Source organism: Haplochromis burtoni, unplaced genomic scaffold (genome assembly GCF_018398535.1).
Source record: "Haplochromis burtoni strain Fernald_Lab_line unplaced genomic scaffold, NCSU_Asbu1 Contig_99, whole genome shotgun sequence".
Taxonomy (NCBI): domain Eukaryota; kingdom Metazoa; phylum Chordata; class Actinopteri; order Cichliformes; family Cichlidae; genus Haplochromis; species Haplochromis burtoni.
The window spans coordinates 1,671,549-1,680,033 of record NW_024582460.1 but is presented as its reverse complement, the minus strand read 5'-3'; the positions used below and the strand labels follow the sequence as shown (position 1 = coordinate 1,680,033).

At 45.1% G+C, this 8,485-nt stretch overlaps 1 protein-coding gene across 1 annotated transcript in view; it reads left to right on the top strand.

Annotated features, from left to right (window-relative positions):
* The first annotated feature begins 1,343 nt into the window (after positions 1-1,343).
* Positions 1,344-8,485, top strand: part of LOC102306225 (solute carrier family 22 member 23) — a 27,981-nt gene continuing 20,839 nt past the window's right edge. Inside the window, exons 1-3 of the mRNA XM_005937233.2 lie at positions 1,344-2,786; positions 4,369-4,472; positions 6,000-6,154. Coding sequence (XP_005937295.1) covers positions 2,358-2,786; positions 4,369-4,472; positions 6,000-6,154 — 688 coding nt within the window. The 5' untranslated portion in view covers positions 1,344-2,357. The remainder of the gene's footprint in view (positions 2,787-4,368; positions 4,473-5,999; positions 6,155-8,485) is intronic.

Genomic DNA, 8,485 nt, shown 5'->3' with positions numbered 1-8,485 from the left:
CGAGAGGGATACAGACAAACTTTCTCTCTGTTCATGAGAACACTCTCTAACAGTTATGTTCACATGACTTACTCTAAGTTTAAAGGTCTCAATAAAGCACCGTCTATCCATTGATTTTCTTCTGCTTATCCAGTTCAGGGCTGTAGGGTTGATGGAGCCTATCTCAGCTGCCACAGGGCGAGAGGCGGCATACATCCTGGGCAGACACTCACATTTACACCTTTGAGTAAAGCTGGAGTACCTGGAGAGAGCCCACACAGATGTGAGGAGAGCATGCAGACTCCTTTAGTTTTTACTGACTTTTTTAAAAAATCTCTTTTTTCTTTATTCTCTTCTTTAATGTAACAAATGTGTCACAATGTGACTTCAGTCACTCACTCGGGTGGTTTGGATCAGCACTCCTTGAGAAAACTGCAAGCCGCACGTTTTACACAGGCACAGTTACATACCAGCGAGTCTATCACAGAAACCTGGCAATTCCCTGTACACCGCACATCTGCCAGCTGTAGCTGTGACAAAATAACAAAGGTTATCCTCTATAGATGGGGTTCTGCATTACTTTAAATGAAATGACCATAAGTTCAACTCACTAAGCCACACGGTGTAGTTTTGCAAAATCAAACTCAATAATTATTGTTGTTGTTGTTTTTGGATGTACTGATGGGGTTGCATTCTAATAAGTGCAGAGCACAAGTCAGCTCTGGTATGTGCTACAACATGGGTGTGGTTGGAACACACACACACGACAAAACAGCCTCCTGGGTTCTTTTTAAGCCTCTTCCTTCTCCTCAGCGTCGAGCCGTAACAAAGTGCTCTGGGGATAAAGAAGGAGGTGAGAAATGAGTTGTGGCTGAGCACAAGTTGTCACCTCTTTGTCACTTCAGTGAGCCGCAGCCTGAACACCAGCTTCATGTCACTCAAAATCATTCAGGAGTACACTGCTCACAGCTTCACGCAAGTCACACTAGTTTTCACACATTACACTTTTTTCCCAGTCCTGAGACAAAATCTGTCACTTGCTGGAATCTCAAGGTCACTCACAACATGTGCGACAGACGCTGGCACATCACCATATCAGCAGCCACATCTGAAGACCAAAGAGCCTTGGCCCTCATTTATGTCCCAACGTGCACCATTCTTAAGAAATACGGGCTATTTTTTTTTATTTCCCTTTCTTGGATTTTTGCCGATTGTCTGATCTAGAGCTGATATATCCGACCTGCGATCGTCTAACGCCCCCTCGCGTCTGAGGTGCAGCACATCACTCCTTCAATCCCCTGCCATCTTCTTCTATTGTCTCCCCAAACCAGTAAGTAACGTTGCCTATTTATATGACGGTTATGAAAAAGATTGTATGACGCAAAACTGCCTGAGTGGGCTGTTCGGCGGACACTTCGGCACAAATCGACTAAAAAAACACAAGACACAAACTTGAGCCCTCTACTTGATCCCTTCACCGTGAATCATGTGGGATCAGCGGAAAACATGATGAGTGCGTAATCCTGACACGCTTTCTGCTCAGTGCAGAGGGCACAGGCTGCACAAAGGGGATCATTATTGCCTGCAGATGCCCGTCAGTGGTGCAGTCGCTCTTTGAAGGCTCTCCAATCGCAGCGCATAGCGCGACGAAGGAGGGCGGGGTTTGTCTTCCGTCCCCCATTACTGCTCCAAGCCCCTCTCTGGCACAGCGTCCCATTGACTAGACTGTGACAAACCGAGCAGCGTGCTTCACTGCGTCTCTGAACTCAGCGCTCTCAAAAGTGGACTCGTGATGTCTGCGAGGACGCGCATTCTGGGCTCGAGGAGATAAATGACGCGCACCTGCAGAGGGTCGCGTTTTGGACAGGTATGAGACCTGTGGCACTCGCGGATGAGGAACCGGCAGATCTTGCGAAGATCTGAATGCAGCTCAGTATCACACTTCCATTCAACCACCGGGCCTGGCGCATGGATGGATCCGGCTGCACTCATGGAATACAAAGCCCGTGAGCATGCCCGTCCGAGCCCACCGCTCTCCGGGAGCCTCTCCACAGCGTCATCCTCCTCCTGACATAACCGCTCCACTCGGACACCCACCGGTCACTTCAAGTCCCGTCGCCATGAGGACGACTGCTCGGTGATTCGGTGCATCTGCGCGCCCGCACGGACCGGAGACCTCCCTCCCCCCCCTCTCTCTCTCTTTCTCTGTCTGTGTGTGTTTTGGGGTTTGTGCTTTTGTTGGCCGTACACCGGATTTATCTGTGCGGCGAGCTTCCTTTGTGTCAAAGGGCTTAACGCAGAGTGCGCGGAGGGCGACAGAGCGGGGGCTTCGCTTCGCCTGCTGTTGCGCACAGCTGCTCTCTTTGTGCCGGGTCGTAATGGCAGCGGGACGGCCGGAGGCGCAGGACCACACGCCTGAGAACGGCTTCACCCCGGTGGAGCGCCCGGCGCCCCGGCTGCTGCCGCACATCGACGGCTCCGTTCTGCCGTCTCTCGGGGGCTTCGGGAAACACCAGAAGCAGCTCGTGGTCCTGACCTGGATACCGGCGTTGTTCATCGGCTTTAGCCAGTTTTCGGATTACTTCCTCCTGGCGCAGCCCAATGGCACTTGCGTGCAGCCTCTGGCAAACGAAAGCGACTGGACCGCGGCGACCCCGCCGGTCACCGTCACCAGCATCGCGCCCTCATTGAAGCCCACAGGCAACGGCACCGGGCACGGATACGGCGACGGCGTCGGAATGCTGTGCGCTTGTAAGGAGTGGAGGCTGGAGCTGCAGACGGGACTTAGTCAGAATGTGGTTACCAAGGTAACGAGTGAGCGCCATAGACCCATAGTGTTATTCAGGGGTGGGTAGGTGGGGGGGGATTGCCGTCATCATCACTACTGCCAGCCTCAGACAGTTGATTGACACGTTACCCACTGACCCGCGTACTGTTTATTTATTTATTTATTTATTTATTGTGCTTTGGAGTGAGCTGGTGCTGCCTGGTACATCAGTTCAAAGAGAATAATGAGACTCTTTTTACATCTTACACTTAAGCGCCTGAATTCCAGAGTGTATGAGTGGAGTGTGCAGAGAGAGAAAGAGAAGAGAGAAAATAGGAGCCCGGAGAGCCTAACACATACACAAACTACAGGACAGAGCCGAAAAAGAGTTAATGACATGAAGTTGTATATAAACAGATGGCGAGTCAAAAGAGGCCAATGAAGGAGAAGTGCTCAGTGCATCATGGGAGATTTTCGCACATACATTAAGACTAGTATTCCTAATACTAATACAATAAACTAATACTGAATCCCTTGTGTCACAATAGCTGAAAACTTTGGTTGACTCATTTATATCGCACAGCGCACAGATAATACAGTAATGATCACATTAGCATACTATTCTACAGGTAGTGGGAGGAGGCAGTATTCAAGCACAATAAACACAGAAGCATAATGAAACTCTATTTGACATATTTGCCCCGGGGTCCTCAAGCGGGATAATTCTGACATGTGCTTATGTTCAAACCTTAGTTTATTTATTTTTTCTTGGAATCCAATTACAGAGACAGAATTCAGAAAAACAACCCCACCAAACTGAATCCTTGTGACAAGAAGAGGCTGAACGTTAATGAGCAACAATGCTGATCGTTGCTTCTGCATTTGTGCATTAATGACACCTGCTTTCTCAGATAAAAGCGGTGCTAAAAGCCCAGACTTAATAAACTCACAGTGGCTGTGTTGTCCAGCCATCATAGAGCATAACCTCTAACTGTCTCTTTCTACTCACTCTTCGTGGTGCAGTTGGGTGCTCAGCAGGGAGATGTGTAAATTTTTTGTTAAACACCAACATTGGATTCACACACAGCTCAGTCACTCCACTGGGCTCTCTTGCAGATGCTGTCAAGGCTATGCACAAGTATGGTGCACACGTAGTGCTTCTGCATGTGTCCTTGGCTAAACTTCAGATGCTGAGTGCTGCAGTGGTGTGTGCACTGACCCCACTGGCTTAGAGGAAAGAGTGGGAAACTATTGATTGTTGTTATAACAGACATACAGCTGCTTTCCCACATGCACTGTGTCTGCTCTCTCTTTGTCTCTCAGAAACACACATAAATATAGATGTGGGATGAACACTTGAATATTTAAGAAGTGTTTGTAGCATGTTTGCAGATGCGTCCGACTTCATGAATTATCAACACAGTGAGTCAGAGAGTGAGAAGAGTTTGACAGGATTCTGATGAGAGAAGCCCACGTTTCTTTTTTGGCTTCTGTGCAGCGTTCATATTATAAGTGTCTCAGCTCCTCCTGATGTCTTATTCCCTTTTAACATGTTGGGAGTGCCTTACTCTGAAAACAATATCTGACTTATGTTTCTCTCATTCTTTTTGTTTCTGTTCCAGTGGAACCTAGTGTGTGACTCGGCCTGGAAGGTTCACATTGCCAAGTTCTCTTTGCTTGTGGGCTCCATATTTGGATACCTGGTGATGGGTGTCATGGCTGACTGGTACGCTGCCTCCTTCTTTGTCTGTTTTGTTAGACTGTAAGGATAATTCCAGGTGTCACAACTAAGATCTGCATTTGGTGGTAACAGTATGGTAACAGTGTCCTCAGCACTGATTGGAATCAGAAAAACATGTTCAGGCAGGCTGAAAAAAAATTCCCAAAGAAAAGCCAAACATATCTAGAAAAAGGAAAAAAACGTGTAAGCAACGATTAACCAAACTTGCCCATTCTTTTAAAACCTTGTTTCTTTCCCTTTAACACACTGCAGTATGTGTTTGTGCTGCATTATTGTTTCAATAAACTCAAAGAATATAGACTCATCGGTCACTCATTAGGCACCACTCTTTAACTGTTAGCTGAAATATCTAATCAACCAATCACATGGCAGGAACTCAGTGCATTTAGACATGGACTAGATGACCTGCTGAAGTTGAAATTGAGAAAGAAAGGTGATTTAAGTAAGTTTGAATGTTGGCTATTGGTAGCAGATGGGTTTATCTTGTCAGAACTGCTCATCTGCTGGGCTTTTCCCACACAGCTTGTAGAGTTTAAAGAAGATGGTCAGTTACCTGGGTGCAAATATCTTCAGAGGTCAGAGGTGAATGCCAAGAGTGCTTAGAGCTATTATTAGGCAACTGTAACTCAAATCACCACTCGTTCCAACCAAGGCATGCAGAGGAGCATCTCTGAACAACACGTTGAACCTCGAGGCAGATGGACTGTACGGGCAGAAGACCACGCTGAATACTGCTGCTGTCAGCAAATGACAGGAAAATGAGGCTACAGTTTGCATGGATTTCCCAAAATTAAACAATAGAACATGGACCAGCTGATTGGGTGAAGATCAGCATCAGCTGTTGACTGTCGTGTCACATCAATCTTTAGCTGGCTAGATATTTAAAAATGTCTAAAATTGTGTGAGGAGGATTTTAAAGCCATTCAAAAATTAATAACAACAAATTCAAACTAAAAAGACAAACAGTGGAATTGGCATTAACCAGATTGTAAAAGTGCTTTATCCAGAGTTATCGAGAATAAGAAAAAAGAAATGTCTGACAGCTTCTCTAGGAGTGGTGGGAAGCTTAAAGAAGAGTATCGCAGAGCCTTAATGGTTAAATATCGAACTATCTGCAAAGCTAAATGATACAATATCTTTTGTAACTGAGCAAAATGCCACTGTCATCAAGTTAATTATGGTCACTTTTGCCGTCTGCAAGCCGCTCGAGTGGCATCGTGGGAAAATAAGCACCTGCATTGTGTTAGGGATCAGCAACTATGCACAACAATGTAAAGAAAACAATGTAAAGAAGCAACGGGGGCCATGAGGCCTCAGTTGGGACCTGACCCAGTGACCTCCTAACCCTCCCCCGCCCCTCCAGACCAGGACGTGCTTAGAGTCTGAAGGAAACGATGAATGCAATGTTCTCTTTCTCCGGACGTTACATGAAAAGTTTCTTTCTCAGTTTAACTGGGTTTTTAAGCTCTTTGCTACGTCTTTATCTCCCTGTCTTTCTCTCTTGTTTCTAAGGTTTGGTCGACACCCAGTGTTGATCCTTTCGGTGCTTTTCATGCTGGTGTTTGGTCTGAGTGTTGCCTTCTCTGTAAATGTCACCATGTTCAGCACCTTGCGCTTCTTTGAGGGTTTCTGCTTGGCGGGCCTTGCTCTCTCCCTCTACGTGCTCAGTAAGTACAAGCCTTCACCTTCTCATGCCTGTTTGCTTGGTCTTTTTCTTCTCTCCTTTTTCTGTTCTGTTCTCTTTCCTGGTGTATCCTTTGCTGTGTTTGGCAATGGCAGTAATGCTATTATGAAAGCCTAGAATAATCTGCTAAAGCCGAAATGAATTTAATCATAACTCAGCAACAGTTAAATGTATCGACTGATATCTTGGGTGGAAGTTTAAATACTCCAGCATAATTGATCATTTCTAAACACTCCACCTTGACCTCTTTGGAAAACATCACACAGTCAAGGGAATCATATAACTCAACTTTGATGCTTAGAAAAACTAACTGCACTTAAACTCGGCTACTTAGCTCTCTGAGGTGTAAGTCATCATAGGTAGTAACACTAACCCTGGCCCTGAATCTCTATTAGGAGCTTCCATTAGTGGATCTGGTGGCTGAATCTGAAGTATGATATGCTTTTATTGTTAAAGTTAGCTGCTACAGCACACCATAATACTCTGTTGCTCAATGTTAAAGTGGAATATGTTTTACAGTAAGGTTGTTTTTTCACTCCAAACATATTCTCCTTGTGTCACGTTTTGCAGAAGAGTCAGAGGTTTTTAAAACCGACACCAGATACTTTCAATTTGACCCCTTTGCATTCTTCACCGCTTCGCTCACTCTTTCTCATTGCTCTGTTGGCCCCCTGTTTCTCAGGCCACAGTGAGATTAGTCATACATTATGAAGATAAGGCTTTGGGGTGGGTTTTGTCCCTCTCTGCAGGGGTCCTGGATAAATCTCATCTGAACTGCTTTTGAAAACAAACAAGCAAAATAGATTCCCCTGAGCTGTCTGCCAAGAGCCTTGTGAGGAATCAGATTTAATCTGTGATGGATATGAGAATATTTGTTTTTATGGCTTTTAAATCCAAGACACTGGGAGTCGTGAGGGAGACATGGAAATGGGAAAACTGCACTCATTGGGATTCCCTATTGTGCTTCTTCTTATTTGCACGAATATACTGTTCCAATGGGGGATGATCATATTGTAAACATGACCAAAGTTTTAAATAGCGAGATCAGTCCCTATGCTATTAATCCCTGTAAAACAACAGCTCGGGCTTCAGGCTGCTCTAAAATGCTGTTTTCAGGTAGTTTTTTGTACTCTTGGCTCTGCTGTGAGCACAGAAGCCCCTCACGATCAGGAAACAAAGTGTTAAAGGGAGGGGAAGGGAGCTAAAAGATGAACTGTGTGGCTGCATGAAGGCCCAGTAAAAGATGCATTAGGGTTGTTTTGAACTATGAATCATGAGTGAATCAACAAGTCCAAGAATAAAAATGTGTAAATGGAAATGAACATAATAGGTTTCGCTTTGATATTACTGATAACCACTTGGAGTTTGGGTCGTTACAAAGAATATGATATAATAGAAAATGTACGAAAGGCCACAGAATATGATCTCCTCACTCCTTCAGTACTGTACTCGACTGTTAGTATGAGGTGTTTGTGGTGATGTGCTGTGCACTGTGGCCAAATCTCCAATGTGGTCTTGTTTGTCCAAAGGACGTTGTTTCACAAGTTTTGTGGTTTGTTCATCTGCAGCTTTACAAACCTAAGCTATGCTGCCAAGTTCTTGTTCCAGAGAAGAGAAAACATCTGTGTGGTCGCAGAAAATAGGCAGGTGTACAGACCTTCACACGAACCCTTGCACTAACAGTCTGATGACTAAATGTACGTCACTGGGACCCAAGCAGACCCTAGTGGACTCGCAGCCGTGGAAAGTATGATCCCCGCTTTAATACTTGTATTTCCTATGGAAGCAGTAAGGATGTGCTTAGCTTTTTCTCGGGGGCGTCATGTTCGTGGGCTGTCAAATTTTTAAAAATGTCATTTAAACAAAAGACGTTGTTTCCCACCTTGTTCCTAAAAAGTCAGAAGCCTGTTTTTGTTTCATTATCATTATTGCACTTTTTTCTCACATACATGAATGTCACACAGCATACATTTGATCCTCTGTTTCTATACTTGGCTAATGAATTGCTTCACCCCTTTCGCTGCTGTTTTCACAGTCTGCTTACTAAAGAAAAATGTCTGTAGCGTGGGGCAGTTTTTCTGTGTTTCACTTGTTTGTGTGTTCCAAGCTAACAATGATGGGATAAGTAACTGTTTGTGTGTGGGATTATTTTTGTGTGTGTGTGTGTGTGTGAGACAACAGATTGTCTGTATGCACTTTGAAGTGCAACAAAAAAGGTGTTTGTGTGAGGTGTGGATGCATGCAGTAGGAGGAACATTCGGCTCCCCGCCACAGATTGGTGCTCTTTGAAGTGAACTCAGACTATGACAGTGAA